General features: G+C 37.9%; 1 protein-coding gene across 2 annotated transcripts in view; it reads left to right on the top strand.

Annotated features, from left to right (window-relative positions):
* The window catches only part of HMGXB3 (HMG-box containing 3), a 58,378-nt gene that overhangs the window by 16,748 nt on the left and 19,513 nt on the right, over window positions 1–22,117 (top strand). The window contains exons 4-9 of one of the 2 annotated variants that reach the window (XM_027841729.1): window positions 4,745–5,107; window positions 6,382–6,480; window positions 7,456–7,587; window positions 19,789–20,213; window positions 21,457–21,632; window positions 21,825–21,922. In XM_027841729.1, the coding sequence (XP_027697530.1) occupies window positions 4,745–5,107; window positions 6,382–6,480; window positions 7,456–7,587; window positions 19,789–20,213; window positions 21,457–21,632; window positions 21,825–21,922 (1,293 nt within the window). Of the gene's footprint in view, window positions 1–4,744; window positions 5,249–6,381; window positions 6,481–7,455; window positions 7,588–19,788; window positions 20,214–21,456; window positions 21,633–21,824; window positions 21,923–22,117 lie in introns of both variants that reach the window. The other variant, XM_027841728.1, reaches the window with a different exon arrangement.

Raw genomic sequence — 22,117 nt, 5'->3', positions numbered from 1 at the left:
CCATGATCCTACTTTTTATCATAGATTCCACCAGCTTTCCTAGCACAGGAGTTGTTTGTAGTTCTAAGAGTTTTCTTGGATGCTTATTATATATTGGAAGCTCATTAAATAGTCCTTTAGTCCATCATAGAGTGACTGAAACAAGTTTCGAACTTTTTTCTTAGGCTTCACAATTTCACTTTCAAGTTCCTTCTAAGTTCTCTGATGAATGTCATCTAATCCTAGTGGTTAATGTTCCTAATGGTTAGAGCTTGTGAGAAGGATTGCCTTAGCAGGTAGCATATTCCTCCTTATTATAGGGCTTAAAGAAAAGATCACAGGACTACTTAGGAGATACATTGTAAGAGGTTCTTTTTCAGGTATAGGTTGGACTAGATGGCCACCTGGTCTCTTCTAATTCTAGAAATCTGTGGTTCTGTGGTCTGTGTTTGGGCTTTAGTATAGGTCTTGAACTATAGTATGCTTAGTACTTTTTAGTTTGCCTCAAAGGACAATTTGGTAATAGTAACTAACCTCCTTAATGTCTTAGAAGTTCAACAAATATTGGAATGAATGGAGGTAGTCTCCTTTCTCTTTTTTCTTCCTGAACCTGCCTTTTGTATCATAAGTGCTTTCATTGATTTTTCGCTCTCTGGCTTTCTACCTTTGGATTTAAAGAACCTTTTATAATTAACATTATTATCCTTTATAAGGTGATCCAGTAATTCTTTTTTTGTCCACCTAATATCTGGTTTGCACTTGATTTGCTACATTTTGTTGCTTCCCCTTTTCCCTCATTTGGACAATCTTTCCTTTTTTTAAAAAGACATTGTCTCTTTTCTCTGAAAAAAAGCTTACTTTGCAAATTAGCCAAGCTTTCTTATTTTTCTAGTTCCTAGCTTCTTTGATCCTATGTATCTAGTTATCTTGTATATCCAGTAAAGATTTTAAGTAGTTTCCACATTTCTTATGTAGATCTAATCTTTTTTGATTATTTTTTTCAGTTTTTTAGGTAACGTCTACATTTTTTAGTTCCCTTTTCTAAAATTGAACAGGCATGTGATTTTGGTTTTCCTCTCCTGACAGAAAGTTGGTTTTCCTTGTGTTGTGATTACTATTATATGATGGTATACTCATGTATACATTTTTACTAATTTTTGTTTACTATTCAGGATTATGTACATTTCCTTTTTGCACTTGTTCTGGAAGTCCTAGTTCTAAGAAGTAGTTGTTTATCCCTTTAGAAACCTCTAATCCATCTCTAACTAATGAGGCATTTTGCATGGCAATCAGTATTCTATATTATTACTGCCTAGCCTTGTTAAACAGTTTTGCCAGTCCCATTTATTATTAATTCATGTCTGGCAGAATTTAGGCTTAGACTAACACCTTACATAATATTTCCTGATTCATTCTAAATACATAGGTGACTTTAATGTTGAAGGTCATACTTTTTAAAAAATTAGAAAAGTAGACCATACACTTTTCACACGTATTGGTAGGAGATATTTTCTTAACCAAACAAGAGCTAGAGGAGATTACAAAAATAAAATAGATAATTTTGATTATATATAACTGAAAAACTTCCGTACAAACAAAATTAATACACCTAGGATAAATAGGGAAGCAGTCAAACAGGAAGAAATAATCTTTGTATCATTTCTCCGATAAGGTTTTGGTATCCAAGATGTATGAACTACACATAATGTTATAGATTATATTATCATATATTGCAATATATAATATATACTGTATATCACATCCTATAATGCATATTATATATATGTTCATCATTCCTCATTAGATAAGTGGTCAAAGGATATGAACAAACAGCTCTCAAAAGAAGAATTGCAAAGTATTAATAATCACATGAAACAACATTCCAAATCCCTAATGATAAGAAAAATACAAACCAATACAATCCTTAGATTTCACCTTATACCCTGTAAATTGGTGACAATGACAAAAAATGACAGTAGTCAGTGTTGGAATATTTGTGAGATGTTAGGAACACTCATACGTGATTGGTGGAGCTGTGAAATGGTACAGCCATTTTGGAAAGTATTCTATAATGAGTCAAATAAAGAGACTAAATGTCCATACCCTTTGAACCAGAGACTCCATTACCAGGCTTATGCCCCAAGGAAAGCCATTGATAAGAAGAAAATCCCCATATACACCACAATATTTATAGTCATACTTTTTGTGATAGCAAACAAAGAACTGGAAACCTGATAACCGCCCATTGATTGGGGAATAGCTAAACAAATTGTAGCACATGAATGTAATGGAAGATTACTGTGCTGTAAGAAATAAAGTGTCTACTAGATTTGTATCCCAAAGAGATTATAAAAAAGGGAAAAGGACCCACATGTTTATAGCAGCTCTTTTTGTGATGGCAAAGAATTGGAAATTGAGGAGTTTCCCATCAATTGCGGAATGGCTGAACAAGTTGTGGTATATGAATGTAATGAAATACTATTGTTCCATAAGAAATAATGAGCACATAGCTTTCAGAAAAACCTGAAAAGACTTACATGAACTGATGCTGAGTGAAGTGAGCAGAACCCAGAACAACATTGTACACAGTAACAGCAACATTGTGTGATGATTAACTTTGATAGACTTAGCTCTTCTTAGCAATATGATGATCTAAGAAATTCCAAAAGACTCACAATAGAAAATGTTATCCACATCCAGAGAAAGAACTATGGAGTCTGAATACAGATTGAAGCATACTCTTTTCTCTCTCTTTTTTTCTTTCTTGTGGTTTTCCCCTTTTGTTCTGATTCTTCTTTCACAACATGACTAATGTGGAAATATTTTAATATAATTGTACATGTATAGCCTATGTCAGATTGCAAGCTGTCTTAGGGAGGAGGGGTGGAGGAGGGAGGGGAAGGAAGGAGGGAGAAAAAAATTTGGAACTCAAAATCTTATAAAAGTGAATGTTAAAAACTAAAAAAAAAAAAGTCTTTTGTAGCTCTAGTTTCTGTGAACTGCCAGGCATTTAGCTTGTTTCCAGTTTTTCCCTAATACAAATAAACATTTGTATGGGCAAAAATAAATAAATAAATAAATAAAAGATGTGTGTGGTGAATACAGAGAAGCATGGTAAGAACTATATGACCCATTGCACAGTGAAGTAAGCAGAACTAAGAAAATAATATATAAATTGACTATAACAATGTAAGTTGGAAAGAGCAATCACACACACAAAATTCAAAAGTGAATATAAAAAAAATTTTAAAGATCAAGGATCACTTGAATAAGAGATATGGGAAAACACACTTCACCCATACCTTTGTGGAGGTGGGAGGTACGCAGGTATGGTACACTGCACATGTTTTCAGACTTTTCAGTGTATTGATTGATTGTACTGAATTTTTTTTTCTTCTCTCTCTTTTAATACTATTAGTTTTATGGGATGGCTCTCTGGGAGGGGGACAGGGGATGCTGAGGAAAATTATGATACTAAAAAAACCAAAATATCATTAAAAACTTGCTTTAAAATATTAGCTCGGTCTCACTTTTTGTAAGATGCCTTTTCCCCTGCAAAAGACAACAACGAAAACCAAAACCCTTCCTTAATAAGTCTCATGAACTTGTTTGATCTCTAATTTATTACTTTATGATAACGCTATCACTTTATTGCCATATCTTTATTATTTAAATATGGAACCCCTATACTGTTCTCTTTATACAGTAACATTTTTATCCTATTGCCATTCGTAGTCTTCCTCTCATATAGTGTCATGTGGTCTTCTAGCTCGGTCCTTCCTAGAGAGTCTGTAGCCTGCCAGGATAACATCCCATTGATGCACTTCAAAATGGACCAAATTTCCAAGAGCTTCCTTATTTGTTGCTGAACATTACACTTCTCTTATGTTGTTTATTTTCCATAGAGATAGTCACACATTCTGGCTTGATATAATTGTCACTTTGGTGGTTCTAGGCTGATTAATTCAGTTAGGCTAAAGCATAATTCACCTGAGACCAAGAGTGCTGTAGAGAATTTGAACTGGGGATGGTATATGACATTTACTGTGGTCTTATGATAGAGTTTTGGGATTTTCTTCATTTCTTTTTTGAAAGTTGTCAAGTGAGAAGAAGACCACATCCTCATTCTGTCAGACTATTCTGTTTTTTCCATTCCTACTTTTTAAAACAATTTTTTAAAATTGATATATATTTTTTACATCCTGAATTTCTCTGAGTATTGTTCTCTATCCCATTCCAGAGAGCCATCCTATATAACAATACTGTTTTTAAAAGGGGAGGAGGGGAGAAAGAGGAAGAAAAAAGTAAGAAATTATGTTCAATACATAGAAAAAGGATGAAAATATGTAGTGTATCATACCCATGCACCTACCACCTCTTCAAAGGAAAGTGGTAGAGTATCTTCTTGTGTCTCTTCTTTGGGGCTATGTTTGTTCTTTATAATTTTGCAACATCCATTTTTTATCATTTTGTAATGGTTCTTTCTATAGACATTGTTGTCATTGTGTTTCTTATAGCACAGTAATATTCCAATGTATTCATGTACTACAGTTTACTTAGCCATTTTCTAATTGATGGACATCTACTTTGTTTCTAGTTCTTTGCCACCACAAAAAAAAATGCTGCCTTTAATATTTTGCTGTATTTAGGGACTTCTTATTAGTGACTTCCTTAGGGTATAAGCCAATAGTGGGATCTCTGGGTCAAAGGGTCTAGACATTTTAGTTGCTTTATATGCATCTTTTTCCATTTTTTTAATCCCCAGAACTCTAAGCTATCTGCACTGACCGCCGTGGTCCCAGACATCCCAGGCTTCCGCAAGATCCTCCCCCGATCTGATTATATCATCATTCCCAAGAGCACCCTTCAGGAGGATCAGAGCTGCCAGCCCTTAGAGCTCTGTGTGGCTCAAGGTCCCACCAAAGGGATACCAGTTCCCTCAAGGGCTACTCAGGAGACACTCCCAAGCATTCTATCTGTGGAACCCAGCCAGGCGGGTACAGCAGAACAGTGCATCACCATCGAGGGGCTGGCAGAGGAGGTGGGCGCTCAGCCTAACAATGTCCAGGAGATGGTTACTTCAGAGATCCTATCTCATGATGTAGTCCTGGAGGAGGCTGCCCTAGAGGTAGGAGAAAACCACCCTTATCAGACAAGTCTGGTCATTGAGGAAACTCTTGTGAGCAGCTCCCAAGACATCCCCAGTGGAAGTCTGGCTGTGTCTCACCCCCAGGTGGGGGATAATGTATCTGTGGTGGCAGTTGTGAGGGTAAGTGAATTAAGTCCTGATTACATATATTTCTATCTTAAGTTATCACAGTGCCATCACAGTTGTCTAGAGTGATTCGTGTGGGAAAAAGAGACCTACAGTTAGTGTTTCCAGCTTCCTGTGTTATGAATGCTATGGAATTCAACAATTTGCTTGTTTGAGGACCTTAAAGCCCTTGTATTTTGTTAACTTTTGATTTTCAACAGCTTCCCATTACCTAATTTAACTGAAATTAACTTGATTCCTTTGAGAAAAGACATAAAGTTGGTTAATTAATATCAGCCTTATTTTGTGGTATTCATTTAAAAGCAGTTTTACATAACTCCAAGCCAGGCTATGGCCCAAAACCCTAAAGCCTCCAGTATTGTTTGCATTTGTGTATGTGCTCTTGCTTTTAATTTGGATATAGTAATACCTATGGAAACAACTTTTTAAAAACAAACAGGCTGGAATTGAGGGAGTTGGCAGAAGTTAAGCAGCAGAGAAGGAAGTGTTTCTTTCTTAGGTACAGGTCTCTGTTGAGGAGATAGGGCCTGGAGCTTGCCTGAAAGGAGATCCCAGCTCCTAGTTTCAAATAGTCTAATCATCTTGGTGTTGGGAAGTTGCAGTGTAACCTCCCTTAGCACCAGCCTTCCTTTGCAGCAGAAGTGGAAGTACCCCTATACAGGCAGAGAGGATCTGAGAGCTTAAGCTCACTTTTACCTTGAGTGAATGGGACATCTTGCTTGATATATAGTGGGAAAGATGGAAATCTGTGTGTTTGAACATGTCTTTGTACCTCCTGTGTTTTCTTGTTATAACAAAATTTTTTGATGTTGGAAATGTTGTTGTATATGACTATTGTAGAAGTGCCCCATTCTGTTTAGGGGATAAACTGGGTTTAACTCTACATTTCTTTTATAATTTACTTTGTTGGAGGCAATGGGTACTACTTGTTCCATTTTAGTATTAGAAATCCTGTGATTTTCTTCCTTAACTCTCACAGGCATAGCATTAAGAGAATTCCTTTAAAGTACACAGAGCTAAATAGTGATCAACATTGGATAGAAGAAGAAACTGTAGACTAGGAATCTGAGGAACTGAATTCCAATCCCTTTTCTGCCATATGACCTCTTTCTGATGTGTGTTTGTAGGACTCCAGTGAAAGCAGTTCCTCAGCACCGACCACACAGTTCATCATGCTGCCTCTGCCCACCCACTCGGTTGTGGAAAACTCTGCCTCTATCAAACTGGTTAGTATAGAGGAAATAGTTACGCGATTTTGTAGAGCAAGGAACTTATACTTGGTCTAGACTACTGGTGTTGATGATAATGTGAATTTACTGCCACCTTTCTGGGAAATAAGAAACTTAGTATCATAGAATATTTTCTGGAAGATACCTTAGGGTCTGTAGTCAGACCTCTTCGTCTTATAGAGAAAAAGAGTCAAAGCCCAGCAAATGAAACTGACTGACTTGCTCACAGTCACATAGTTAGTACTGAAGTCAGGGATAAAATTCAGGTCTTCTAGGTTCTAGAGCTTTTTCTGTTGTATTATACTCCTTCTGGGCTTACTTTTTCCTATCTTTTGGCTTATATTGCCTCTGTGTGTATTCTTTTGTTTTCCTTTTCTGGATTGTCATTTCATAGACTAATATGCATACTATTTGGGTATGTGTGAAACAAATTAAACATACCTGTTTAACTAGAAGCATTCTATCTCAAAACCTGTTATTGATGAATACAACTGATGACTAGGCCTGAGAAGAAACAAAAGAACAGCCCCACAGACTAGATATACATCTTTAGCTTCTGCTGCTGCCACCATTCTTCATTCCTTAGGATAGATATCACATGTGCTCAGGAATCTCTGAAGTTTTCCCAAAGGAAATTCTTGATTTTTGGTCAAATTAGATGAAGAGCCAAGACCTAAACAGAGGAATAGTATTAACCAAACTGGAAGTCTGTAGATTGTGTTCCATTCTCAGCACTGCCATTAACTAGCGGTATGATCTTGGACAAGTCAATTCTCTTCCATGGGCCTTAACTTCTTTTGTAAAATGGGAAAATTGACTGGATCTCTCAGGTGCCTTCTGACTCTAATATTCTATGATTAGTTGTACAGGTGCCATCCTTATGTGAAATGATGCTATTATTATGCCTATAAATGTAACCAAGGCTGATAGAATTCAGAATGTATTAATTCTTTTTCCTTCTCTCCTTCCAAGACTACCACTTATACCCGCAGGGGCCATGGGAACTGCACTAGCCCTGGTTGCTCTTTCACCTATGTTACTAGGCACAAACCACCAAAGTGTCCAACTTGTGGCAACTTTCTGGGAGGGAAGTGGATCCCAAAGGTAAGGTCTACTAAATACTTTTTTAAACAATGGAAACTCTAAATTGAATGCTTCTTTTATTATTCATAGGGTAACATTTTATTTGTTTATAATAATTTGTTAGGGACTTTAAACACCAACACCAATTGCATTTAAAGTGATTCTTCAATACTTTCTAGTGTAGGTACTCTGTCAGTTAGTGTAGAGCTTTTGGACTTCCTTTTCCATTTGGCCAATTCTGCTTTTTAAGGCATTCTCCTCATTGGCTTTTTGGGTTAGGCTATTTTTTAAGGTGTTATTTTCTTCAGTATTTTTTTGGGTCTCCTTTAGGAAGCTGTTGACTTGTTTTTCATGATTTTCTTTTTTTTTAATGGTAATTTTTATTTTTTTTTTGCTTTCAACATTTATTTCCACAAGATTTTGAGTTCCAAATTTTCACCCCATCTCGCCCCTCCCCCCACCCCAAGATGGCATGTATTCTGAATACCCCTTCCCCCAGTCTGCCTTCCCTTCTATCTCTCCCCCCCTTCTCTTATCCCCTTCCCCTTCAATTTTCCTGTAGGGCAGGATGGATTTCTGTACCCCATTTCCTGTATTTCTTATTTCCCAGTTGCATGTGAAAACATTTTTTTTTAAAACATGTGTTTTTAAAACTTTGGGTTCCAAATTTTCTCCCTTCCTCCCTCCCCACCCATCCTCATTGATAAGGCAAGCAACTAAATATAGGTTATATATGTGCAGTTATGCAAAACACTTCCATAGTAGACATGCTGTGAAAAACTAACTCTATTTCCCTTAATCCTATCCCACCCATTTATTCTATTCTTTCTTTTGACCCTGTCCCTCCTCAAAAATATTTGCTTCTGATTACCCCCTTTCCCAATCTGCCTTCTTCTCTATCATCCCCCTACTCTCCTGTCCCCTTCCCCCCCATTTTCCTAGGGTAAATCCTAGGGGTAGGGTAAGACAGATTTCCATACCCAGTTGAGTGTGTATGTTATTCCCTCCTTAAGCAAAATCCGATGAGAATAAGATTCACTCATTCCCTCTCACCTTTCCCCATTTCCCCTCCACTGTAAGAGCCTTTTCTTTTCTGTTTTTTTTTTTGTGAGATGATTTACCCTGTTCTACCTCTCTCCCTTTCTCCTCCTCCTAGTATAATCCTCTCTCACCCCTTAATTTTATTCTCCAGATATGACCCCTTCATTTTCAACTCACCCTGTGCCCTCTATCTATCTATTTATAACTATATATACGTACATATAATTTTTTCCCTTCCAACTACCCTAATACTGACAAAGGTCTCATGAGTTACAAATATCTTTCCGTGCAGGAATATAAACAGTTCAACCTTAATAAATCTCTTAGGATTTTCTCTTTCCTCTTTACCTCTTCATGTTCAACTTGAGTCTTGTATTTGAAAATCAGATTTTCTGTTCAGCTCTGGTCTTTCTATCACAAATGCTTGAAAGTCCTCTATTTCACTGAATGACCACTTTTCCCCTGCAGGATTATACTCAGTTTTGCTGGGTACGTGATTCTTGGTCGTAATCCTATCTCCTTTGCCCTCTGGAATATTATATTCCATGCCCCTTAATGTAGAAGTCCTACAGTCCCTTAATGTAGAAGCAGCTAAATCTTGTGTTATCCTGATTGTGTTTCCACAATACTTGAATTGTTTCTTTCTGGCTGCTTGTAATATTTTCTCCTTGACCTGGGAACTCTGGAATTTGGCTACAATATTCCTAGGAGTTTTCCTTTGGGGATCTCTTTCAGGAGGAGATCAGTGGATTCTTTTAGTCTCTATTTTGCCCTCTGGTTCTAAAATATCAGGACAGTTTTCCTTGATAATTTCTTGAAAGATGATGTCTAGGCTCTTTTTTTGGATCATGGCTTTCAGATAGTCCAATAATTTTTAAATTCTCTCTCCTGGATCTATTTTCCAGGTCAATTGTTTTTCCAGTGAGATATTTCACATTGTTTTCTAATTTTTCATTCTTTTGGATTTGTTTTACAGTGTCTTGGTTTCTCATAAAGTCACTAGCTTCCAATTACTCTATTCTAATTTTTAAGGAAGTATTTCCTTCAGTAATCTTTTGGACTTCCTTTTCCATTTGGTCAATTTTGCTTTTAGTGCATTCTTCTCCTCATTGACTTTTTGGACCTCTTTTGCCATTTGAGTTAGGCTATTTTTTAAGGTATTATTTTCTTCAGTATTTTTTTGGGTCTCCTTTAGTAAGCTGTTGACTTGTTTTTCATGATTTTCTTGCATCACGCTCAGTTTTTCCTCTACTTCTCTTGCTTCTGAAAATCCTTTTTGAGCTCTTCCATGGCTTGGGACTGATTCATATTTTTCTTGGAGGCTTTGGATGTAGGAGCTTTGACTTTGTTGTCTTCTTCTGGTTGTATGTTTTGATCTTCTTTGTCACCAAAGAGAGATTCTATGGTCTGACTATTTTTGCGCTGTTTGCTCATGATCCCAGCCAATTACTTGAGTCTTAAACTCTTTGTTAAAGTAGGGGTCTGCTTCCAGTGTGGAGAATGTACTGTCCCAGGCTTCAGGGATTTTGTGCAGATATTTTCAGAGATACTTCTAGGGACCTGTAAATTTTCAGTTCTTCCAAGGTGGTACGAACAAGGGTGAGGTGTTTACTCCTTTCCTGGCCTGTGCTCTGGTCTATGCATGATCACAAGCACTCTTTTCTGCCTTGGAACTGTGAGGAGATTCCCTCTCCACTATCACCACAAGCTCCACCACACCAGTGCCCCTTCTTGCCCCAGGATCACCACCCAGAACTGTGACCCAGATCCAAGCATGGGCAAGGCAAGAGAATCCTGCCTTAGCACCAGCAAAGAGATCCCTGCAATACCCCCCTGATCGGCTGCTTGATTCCCCCCTCAGTCTGTAGTCCAAGAGCTCCGGAAGCAGCTGCTGCCCCAGGAGTGGGGCCAGACCAAACTGCTCTCTCTCCACTGTCAGACAGACTTTTCCTATTGACCTTCTAAGTTGTCTTTGGTATTTGTGGGTTGAGAAGTCTGGAAGCCACCACAGCTCCCCTTGATTGACTCCCCTGCCTCCTGCTCCAAGTTTGTTGAGGCCCAGCCTTTGCCTGCATGGCCCACGCTGAACTGTGCTTCTCTCTGAGCTCAGCACAACAGACCTTTCCGATCAACCATCCAGGTTGTCTTGGGCTGGAAATTTGTTTCACTCTGTCTTTTTGTGGGTTCTGCTGCTCTAGAATTTGTTTAGAGCCATTTTTTACAGGTATTTGGAGGGGTTTGGGGGAGAGCTCAAGCAAGTCCGTGCTCTCCCTCTGCCATCTTGGCCCCGCCTGTTCATTCACAGCACTCGAATCATTTTGGCAATTCCCTGCATTGATGCAGATTGTGACACATCCATTTCCATCTCCATTGTGTGACTCCCATAAGCTTGCCACAGAAGGTTCATCCAATGTGTTGGATTTCCCCTGACATCTTAAGGGTTCCGGGGCACTCTGGCTGTTCCTCTGTCATCCCTTGTTCTTACTACATGGCCAGCACGTTTTCTCTTTCTATCGTTACAGTTTCTTGATGGCATCTTCTACTCCTCTGATTCCTTGGAGTTCCTCATTGGTTATGTATTTTTTTCCTATTATCCTTCTTCCATTTTAGTCCTTAAATGCTCTTGATGATTTTGCATAGTTGGGTGTCTTGCCAAACTTTCTTTCACATTAGAAGGACCAGGTACATCATTTGACACACACACAAATATAATTTTATTTTGAAATGAAAATTTTTACTTTATTATCTTTGCCTTATTGATTAAAACAAAACAGAACAAAAATCACTGCACCAGTTGACTCAGTATCAATACTTTTGAAGTATTCTTAAATTCTGGTCCTAGTGTTAAATTTTTGTCTTCCTCTACTTCTTTACTTTAGGACACATTATTGCTTGTAATTGTCCATCATCCTCCTTGATAGTTTTCACAAAAAATATTATATTCCATCCCAGTGTTGCCTTTGGAAGCCATGTCTTCCCATTTATCAAGTAACTCAGGTGTTTGCTGCCTAAGGTGGTTTCAGGCTTTTTTGGTCTCTTTGTTTTGTTGATAATTTGCATTGCTTAAACATAGATAAAATTGTTCTAATCAGTGTCAGTGTTGTTTCTCTTGAGTATTTCCCATTTTTGATTATCAGTCGCTTGTTTCAGAATTGAGTTGTTTCAGTTATCTACTGTATCTTTTTTTTTTCATTGTTATTCTTTCTTTTAACTTTTTACTAATTTCAGTCTTAGCTCTGACAAGATGGTGGCCTGACTGCAATTAAGATTCTCACATCAATAACAATAATTTCCTATCTATTAAAATGTTTTATTTTAATGTTATTTGATCCTTGTCATATCCAGCATCTGTGAATTTTTTTTAAGAAAATATTTATGATATGAAGAAGTGAGGCTTCTGTGTAGCCTTATAAGTCATTGGTCTCTCTCAATCCTTTCTGAACCATGCTTTGTTAAATTTCTTCTTATCCACACCTTTTATCATCTTTGCTTTGAAGTCATCAGGTAACAGATTGTATGTTGATTTCACTTGGAGGGTTTATGAAGTTCTTCATTGAATTTCTTCTCTCACAATTTTTTCTCTTCATTGAATTTCATCCTCAGCAACCAATAATGATGTATAAGATACAGTGATCTTAATAGTGGTATTTTTGTAGGTACTATAATATCTGATTACCAAGTATCCAAAATAATATTTCCTGCTGCCCTTGGATGTAAGATAAAACCCATTGCATCAGCTCCTTTCTTTGCCTCTTTGAGGAGTACCTGTAAGCCATCCTTTCATTTACCTACAACTTCTTTCTTTCAACTATCTCCTTTGAAGCGAGCAAGGCAGTCTAGGTGAAGGAGCATGGAGCCTAAGGGGGAGCCCAGAGACAGTCTGTGGCTACAGACCAAACCCCTACTGTCTCCCTCAGCTGCTCATGGAGATGGTCCAAGCCATAAGCTAAGCGCCACAGGGTCCTGACACTCCCAGCTTGGGTTCCATGATGGACTTTACAATCTAATTAATTAAAAAAGAAAGTAGAAAGACCACATGTATGAAAAAATTAATAGTGTAAAATAATTTCATTAAGTGCTAATGGAAAACTGTGGTATTGGGGGAAAGAGTATTGGTCTTGGGTTTAGGAGGCCTGGGTTTGATTTCTGCTTCTGCCATTTACTAAATGGATGCAAGTCTTTTAATCACTTTAAGCCTCAGCTTCCTCATCTTTAAAATTGGGATGATACCATTTGAGAAATGACTAAACAAATTTTGACATAAATGTAAAGTGTGTAAATTACAGGAAGCAATTTTTGGTTTTATTTTGTGACAATATTGGTCATGTGTATGCCTCCTTCTACTAACACTAAAAATGTCTAGTCTTGATCAAATGTCTAATCTTGACTCAAAAATTATATAATCTTGACCAAAGGAAACTAGATTCAGTTGGTTTCCCTACCTTTAGTTCTATTATCAGTTTGAGTGCCAGATTTTGTGCCATACTTGTGTTTCAGTACTCTCTTGGTTTTCTAAAAAATGTGCATTCAGAAATGTACAAAAGTTGTAGCTCTTAAAGAGAATGTGTCAGTGACTTAGATTTTTTTTTTGTGGCTGTTGATATGGGCAAATCGAGTGTTTAAAGAATCACAACAATCCCCATGAAACAGTATCAGTTCCACTGAAGTACAAAGGAAAATGTAATCAAAAAGAGAAAACAAAGCCAAGAACTGGCAAATAGTTGCTGCATGACAGCTTATTTAGTTCTTGAAAAGCAAGCAAAGATCTTCAAAAGGACTGGATAGCTAGAAGGGTTGTTACTGCTTTGTCTGTTTTGTGGCATAGGCTTTTTGAAGTTGGAAGAACAAGGAGAAGACCAATTTAAAAATAAAGCAAAACTGTTAGCCATTGCTATGAAGAAAAAAATGCTTCTTATGGGCAAGAGTACAAATACTGGAGGAATTTTTGCTGATAACTCATTCTTTCAAGTCTATAGCAAAATTGCCATCGGAAGAAATCCAAATGAGCCTGTAAGCTCTGGGCATCTTCATTTGACGGTAAAATATCACCCCCAAAATGTTTTGAAGTTTTTGGTTTTTTTTTTAACTTCTAGTAGTCCTGAAAGTCTTGTTCCTATTAAGGGAATGGTGAAGTTTGACAAATAAATACACTTAGGAGCAGAAATTGTTACAGAATTATAAAAATGGAGATACCAAGTCATGAAGAGTTAAGAAATTTATTCAAGAGATAGAGAACTAAATACAGACAGTTCTCACTATAAATTCACATTACACAAATTTGACTTTATGTAAAGAATTCTGAAAGAAATCCGTATCCCCAAAAATAACTTTGTTTACTTTATTGTATAATAGCATGCTCTCTTTCTTTGCTTCTGCCCCTCAAATTGGTGCTCTGCAGCCTCCTACCCCATCCTCCCCAAGAAAAGAAATTTTAAAAAATCCTCCAAGTGAAAGCAGAACAGATGCACAGAGAGACTGCCACCACCAGATTGGGGACATGGCTTGGGACCTCTGGCACCAAGAAAAGAGATCTTTGTCCCACTTTGCTTACCTGCCCACATGTCTAGCCCATGTGTTTGTCTTCCATTTTTCTGCAGTTGGGTTCGGAGTGTCTGTCCCTGGTCCCCACATGTTACCTATCCTCTCTTGTTTGTATCCGTGTTCCAGCTGCCACATATTTGCCCCCCCCACATGTTCTTCATCTTGGTTCTGGCCTGGTCCTGATGTGGCTGGCCCCAGCCCCTGCGTGTTTCTCCTCCTGCTCTTGCTTCTGTGTTCCCAGCTACCACATATCCTTTAACTGTGTGTTGGCCCCCTCTCCACAAGCATGTGTCCATGGACAAATTTGCATTATGTAAAAATTGGCTTTACTTAGAGGTCTGTGGAATGGTCCACTTAGGTAAAGCTTATATTAAAGTTTGTATCATGCTTTAGTTAATGACCTGAATATTCACTCTATTTAAACTCCATTGAAAATCTGTGGTCTATAATCAAGACTGGTTTTGGAAAAATGGTCTCTTCATCAAAGGTACACAGTCTAGCAAGTATATAAAAGTATATCTTCATAGTGAAGAATTAAAGAATATATCAAAACTAATAAGTAATTTCTGTGTTTTTTTTAATGGCTTTTTTTACCAAGCCGTTAATCTTCCTTTCATAATTTTCTTGTATGGCTCTCAGTTCTTTTCCTATTTTTTCATCTACCACTCTGATTTTTAAAATCATTTTTTTCTTTTTATCTCTTCTTCTGGGAACGCTTGTTGGGCTTCTGTCCAATCTACATTTTTCTTTGAGGCTTTGCTTTTGTAGATATTTTCATGTTATTGTCTTCTTCTGAGTTTGTGTCTTGAGCTTCTCTGTAACCGTAGTAGCTTTTGATGGTCAGGGTTTTTTTTGGTTATTGTTGTTTGTTCATTTTTGCACCCTACTTCTTGACTTTGAACTTTATGTTAGAGTTGGACTCTGTTCATTTTTCTGGGTAAGAGGAGTTCCTTGCTGTTTTCATAGCTAGTTCATAGTTTCAATGCTTCTAAGGTGGTGTGATGCAGGGAGAAGTGTGATTGCTGTTCTTCTGGTCTGCACTCTGGTCCTTATCCAGGTGGAGCCCCTGCTCTCTCTCAACTATAACTCCTCTCCTCTATAGAACTGTGAACCCATATCCAGGTATGGCCCCTGCTTCCTTGCAAGCAGTCCTCTCTGCCCTGGACACAGCACCAAACAGGGACTACCTAACTGGTCCAGTAGTGCCAAAGAGATGATGACTTGCTCTAACACACACAGTCCCATTCCATGAACTGAGCCTGGAAATAAGAATAAACAGAAGAAATATTGAGCAAAGTGAAGGAAATACTATGGGTATAGAAACAGAAGCCTAAAGAATAGCATAACTCAGCAACGAGCATAGATAGAACCTCATGGAGAAAAAAAATGGATTCACTTCAGGGGCAGCTGGATGAATTGAAGCAAGAAATAATGCAGAGTTGAAATAAGATTTTTCTGTGGAGGAAAATAATGGAAAGAGAATAAATAACTTAGAATAATGGAAGGCAAAAAATTTATCCAAGTAGTACATGTCCTAAAAAATAGAATGGAACAATCAGAACTCAGTGACTTTGAGACAAGAAATATTAGAAAACATTTCTTAATTGAAAAATAGAAAATGTTAGGTATCTATTATCAGATAATCAAGTAACCTGAACAACTTTGAGGAGAGATAATTTAAGAATCATCAGACTTTTGAAAACTGTAACTAGACAAAACAACTTGGATATGATCTTTTGAGAAATCAGGGTAAGTGACTTGCCCAGGGTCACACAGCTAGTAAGTATCTGAGGCCAGATTTGAACTTAGGTCTTCCTGACTCCAGGCCTGGTGCTCTATCCACTGTGCCCCTCAATACATAGCTATATAGTCTGGCAAAAGGAGTTCCCATATTAGTCATGTCTGAAAAGCTCTCTTTCTGCATTTTAAGTTCATCATCTCTCTGTCAGGTAGGTGGCATGTTCTATCTTCATTCTTTTGGACTCATGGCTTATCATTGCACTGATAAGAGTTTTAAAGTCTTTCAAAGTTGTTTTTCTCTATATTGTTATTATGACATAAATTGTTCTTGTTCTCACTACACTCTGCATCAGTTTCCTCTGAAATTGTCATTATCATACTGCAGTATAATATCCATTATGTTCATAACCACAATTTGTTTAGCTGTTCCTCAGTGGGAAGACACCCCCTCTGAGTTTCTAATTTTTGCTTATCACAAAAAGAACTGCTATAAATATTTTTGTACATGTTGATCCTTTTCTTCTTATAGGCCTAGTAGTGGTGCAGCTGGATAAAAGAGTACAATTTGGTAACTTTCTGGGAATAGTTGCAAATTGTTTCCAGAAGACTGATCCAATTCAGTCAGTCAATTAGTAAGCATTTATTAAGCACCTACTTTGTGCCAGGCCTTGTACTAAGTACTGAGAATACAAAGAAAAGTAAAAAATAGTGTCTGCTCCTGAGGAACTCAGAACCTAATGGGGGAAACAATATGCAAGTAACTATTTATAAATAAAGTATATACAGAATAATTGGAAACAATCAACAGAGAGATGATACTAGAGTTAAGAGGGATCAGGAAGGACTTCTTGTGGAAGATTGGATTTTGTCTAGGACTTAGAGAAGATGGGAGGCAAAGATGAGGGAGGAGAGCATTCCATGCATGGCGGACCAGTTGGAGGAAATGCTTGGAGTCTGGAGATGGTGTGTCTTGTTTGAGAACAGCAAGGAAGTCTGTCGCTGGCTCAAACTGTAAGTGGAGAAGAAAGGGTTGTTAGGTGTAAAAAGACCAGAAATTTAGAGGGAAACAGGTTATAAAGGAATATGAAATGTGAATTCATAGCTCCGACAACCATGTATTAGCATACCTGTTTTTACACAGCTCTTCTAATATTAGTCTTTTTCCTTTTTTGTCATGTTTGCCAATCTGATAGTTGTGAGATGAATCCTCAAAATTTATTTTATTTGCCTTGCTCCAATCATTTGTAATTTATAGCATTTAAAATATGATTGTTGGTAGCTTGAACTTTTTTCCTTTGAAAACTACCTTTTCACAGTTTTTGACTATCTGTTGGAGATTGACTCTTAGTTTTATAAATTTGCATCAGTTGCTTATCCTGAAAATGAGACCTTGTCAGAGAGACTAGTTGTAATGATTTCCCACAGTAACCTTATTCCCTTCTATTTTTTGCTATATTAGATTTGTTTGTGAAAACACTTTTAAATTTTATATAATAAAAATTGTTCATTTTATTTTGTGTGATCTTGTCTATTACTTGTTTATTCTCAAATTCTTCCTCTATCCTTATAGATCTGAAATTTTTTTTCATTGCACCTCTAATTTTTTGTGATGTGACGTTTTATGTCTAAATCATTTATCCGTTTGGCTCCATCTTGATGTATGGTGTGGGGCATTGATCTAAACCTAATTTCAGTCAGATTGCTGTCCATTTTTCAGATATTTTTGTTAAAGAATGAATTCTTCCCTCAGTAACTGAAGTCTTTGAGTTCCAAGAAACTTAAAGAAAAAAAAAAGTGGACTAAATAGATTCATAGGTGAATTCAGAAAATTAAAGACATTCAGAGAATAATTATTTCCATTATTACTCAAATTATTTGCAAAAATAGGGAAAGAAAAGAACTGACTAAACTCCTATGAAGTAAATAATATCCTAATCCCTAAAGGAGGGACAGATAAAGCAGTGATAAAAATGGGAGTCCATCGTCCGAGATATACACAGGACATATATATACGACTGCCAAAAAACACACTTCACTGAAATAATGGCAGACTTAACTATTTGGAGGGCTATTAATTACTCGTGGTAGGTTCATATCAATAAAATAAAAATGACAGCACTACCTAAATTTATTCACAAATTCAATATAATATCACTCAAACTACCCAAATTTTCTTTTTTTTTAAATAGACCTAAGAAAAATAATAACACAATGTATCTGGAGAAACAAAATGTCAGGAATGTCAAAGGGAAATAATAAAAAAGGTAGGAAGAGACCTAGCAGTGCCAGATCTCAAAGTATACCACAAAACAATAATCATCAAAACTTCTTCGTTGATTTAAAAAAAAAAGTTTGTCAATGGAACAGATTAGATGCACATCACTGAGAAGTAATTAAATAGTAGTATGGTGTTTGATAAATTGAATTACTTGGTTAAGGACTCACAATTTTACAAAAGTTCTGTGGAAATCAGTCAAGCAGAAATTGCACACCATATACCACAATAAGCTCCAAATGGATACATGATCTAGATATAAAAGGACTTATAAATAAAAAAGGTTACATGGATAAGTAGGTAGAATGCCAGCCTTGATTCAGGAAAACCTGGGTTCAAGTCCTGCCTCTAATACATATTGATGCCATGGTCCTGGGCCTGGTGGTATGTTGGTGACTCTAGTTTCTCAAAGGCTACCCAAGGGTAATGCAAGCTCTGGCAGGTCCTACTGAACTGTAGTATGGTCCTACACAGGTTGTCTGCTGCCCAGGTACTAGCTATGTAGAGCTTATCACCAGTGTGTAGGTGATGAATTCTTTGGCTTATGGCAACTTATAGAAAAAATACAAAATGGACTTGAGTCCTGCGCAGTATCTTTCCAGTTCCAGAGTAATAGTGGCAGAGTTGTAGAAAATGGTCAGAGGTAGCTAAGACTCAACAGATTCATGACAGTTTGTCAGTATTAACTGAACCCTTACACTCTCACATCTTTGCCCAGCAATCAGTAGTGAATTGGTGCCCAGCTAGTAAACAGATTGAACCATAGCAGGCCTAACATTACTCCTTTATAGGAAAATAAAACATTAAGGAAGTGGCAGTTAAATTGAAGAATGATTTATAGGTTCTCCTTGAAAAGGCAAAAAAAAAGTGTTGGAGGTTTTTTTTCCATAGTGCTCCCAAAGAGAGTAAGAAAAATAATTTAATAGAACTTGGTTATTGCCTTGTTCTCAAGATGTGCCTAAAAAAGACCACAAAGAAGATCATTTGTGACCTGTGCCTCAGTTGTAGTGTTTGTTGTAGAATATGAAGTAGAGAAATTCTGCAGAAAATGATTGAATGAAAAAGCACTTAAGGTCTTGCTATTGGTCAGGCATTGTGCTAAGAGCTCAGAATACAAATGCAAAAGCAAAACCAATACCTGCCTTCAAGGTGCTTACATTCTAATGGAAGAAATAATAGCTAGCACTTCTATAGCTGATCTTTAAGGTTTGCAAAACAGTTTACATACATTATCTTGGCTGATTCTCATAACAACCTTGTGGGGTCTGGAATTCTATGACTTGCCATGTTTCACACATAAGTAGCAGGGCCAGGATTTGTTCTAGGGCAAAGTCTTCTGACTTGAAATCCAGTATAATTTCTGCTATACCTTGCTAAGCACTGGAATTCACTTGGTTTTTATTGACCTCTTCCCCTCTTGTGTTTACTAACCCCAAGGTATGTTATTGGCAGGCTAAGTGACTTATCTTAGACACGATGCAAAAGAACCAGCTGAGACATGATATTCTGAGTCATATGAAAAGGCTGCTGAACATGTCATCACCTCACTAAGAATTTTGCTAGAAATTTTTCCTCTTAATTCTGAGTTCTTAATGCTGTGAAGTGAAGATGTTTCTTCTTTCTAGGAAAAGCCAGCCAAAATCAAAGTGGAATTGGGCTCAAGTGTCTCCCCCAAAGCCCCTGTCACTAAAAGAAGTCAGCAGCCAATCACCTTGGATCAGGGGAGTGTGAAGGAAAACCCCTCCAAAGTGACCCTGGAGAACTCGGAAGCTGTTAGCCAGCTACTGAGTGTGGTACCTGTGGGCGAATCAGTCCAGGAGGGAGAATGGGAGGAGATCATTATCTCTGAAGCTCACATCCTCACTGACCCAGGGACACCAGGCGAGAGTGGGAGTTCAACAGTAGTGACATTGTCAAGCAAGCATAATGTGGAACATGAGGCAACCTCTGGATCAGATGAGAGAGAGAGCTCACAGCCCCGTGTGCCAACACTAACCGAGGGAACCAGGACCTCCAGTGTTGCATCCTCCACAGCAAAAAAACCCTCAGGGTAGGTTGCTCTGTGTCTGTATAGGGCTATTCATAGGTCATTTTGACACAGAAATGACTCTGGGTTTCCAAAGGCTTTATCACTGGAGGTAAATCCTCTGACAGGTATAGCTGAGATGTGTATCTATCATCAGAGGACCAGCCTGAGCTAAATATAAAGAGGCGGTCTCCAGAAGACTGAGGTTTTTTGTTTTGTGTTTTTTGGCTGCAGCAACCCATGAAACCATCTCCTAATATGTAAAGGAGATAGAATAAAATAGCAAATCTTTTGAATTATTGCAGTGAATGCATATTTATAGAGAAATCTATGTATTTTCTTTTATATCCTTACAACATTCCCAGGACAAGAGGAAGGATAGGGGACAGTCCCCATTTTACAAATGAGGAAATTGAGGCCCTGAGAGATCTAACGAGTATTTAAGCACCTACTGTATGCAAAGTCACTGTAGTGATTAGGTACTAGAGACAAAAAATAAAAAAGTTTCTGAAAAAAAAATTTCTGCACTACTTTTCCTATGATTACTCAGTAAGTGACAGGTGAAGAGTGAGGATACAGCTCAGCTGTCTAGGCTTCAAGCCTTTTGCTTCTTCCACTGTATTGTTGCTGTAGTCCCCCATATGTTGCCAAGACTTAAGTGAGTTTCCCTTCTGACCTTAGGCAGCAAACCTCCCCTCACACTCCTTTCAGTGAGAAAAGAGTGGTCCTTTGTGCTGAGCATTCATCCTTCTCTGGTGATAAAATTCCCAATTTGTTCCTGTCTTGTCCTGTGTGAAGAATGATGTGAGATGCCTGCACTCCCTGACCACGTCCTCCGTTCAGCTGCTTGCCTCTTCTCTTGCAAATCTTACTGGTCCTGCTGTTAAAGTACTACTGTGACCTGGAATTTAAGGTCTTCAACCTGAGTGATGTTGATCCAGCTCATCAGGCTGCTTAGTGAGTCACAAGTTTGCAGGGCTAGACCCTGGGAATGGGAGAAGAGGCCTTGGCAGATGCCTTCAGTGTGGCTTCCCAAGATGTGCTTGCAGTTTCTGTTGATATTTGGCAGACTTGATTTCTTTTCTGAATCTCTTTGCTTCAGAGAAGCTTTGTTCTGAGGAAATAAGTTGAATAGTTATGGTATTGTATTTTTTCCAGAGCAGAAACTGAGTCGTTATTAGCTTTGCTTTAGATTTCTTTCCTGTGGTCATCTCCAGGTCCCCAGTGACTCCGGACCAAGTTGAAAATTGTCCTTCTTGTCTTGCAGAGTTGATTTGCCCACTCTTGGCCACAGGGCTCAGGAGCTAAAGAGTAGAGTTCGAGGAAAACCTTCCTTATTGGCTGCAGCAAGACCCATGCGAGCAATTCTTCCAGCCCCAGCGAGTGTGGGGAGAGAGAACAGCACTGAACTGCCAAGGATCAAAGAGTACTTTTCTTTAAATGGTAAGGGCTCCAAGTCTTCCTGCACGCAGGGCATTCTTGAATGATAGTCAGGCTAATAAGATCGTGTAGGTGGGGAGTAGATGGGAATGTGCGAGTGAGGTGGGGGATTTGATTATCATTACTTAGTTAAGTCAGTAGGGGAAAGTGTTACAAAATGCTTTTTATTCACCATCTCCACCCCTCTTTCCACAGAAAAGTCCTCCATAGTGAGGACATCTGGCTTGAAGCCAAGTACAATGAAGCAGTTGGGTCACTCTGTCCAACAGCTCTCTGGCATTCGTGAGCAAAAGGTGAGTCAAATTCCTTAAAAGTAAAATATTTCACTGACCTCACCTGCTTGGAACTGGCACATGTTTCTGATCCACATTTAAACCATAAAGTGAACCTACTGCACATTTTGTGAAACTGTGGCAGCCCCTGGATTTGGGATGAGCTTTCTTTTAGTGGCATGAGTGAATTCTGATTTAACAGCCCATAACTGATCA

Source organism: Vombatus ursinus, unplaced genomic scaffold (genome assembly GCF_900497805.2).
Source record: "Vombatus ursinus unplaced genomic scaffold, bare-nosed wombat genome assembly UNPS02014863.1, whole genome shotgun sequence".
In the NCBI taxonomy this organism is placed as follows: domain Eukaryota; kingdom Metazoa; phylum Chordata; class Mammalia; order Diprotodontia; family Vombatidae; genus Vombatus; species Vombatus ursinus.
Note: the sequence above shows the minus strand (reverse complement) of the source record. Positions and strands in the feature narration are given on the sequence as shown.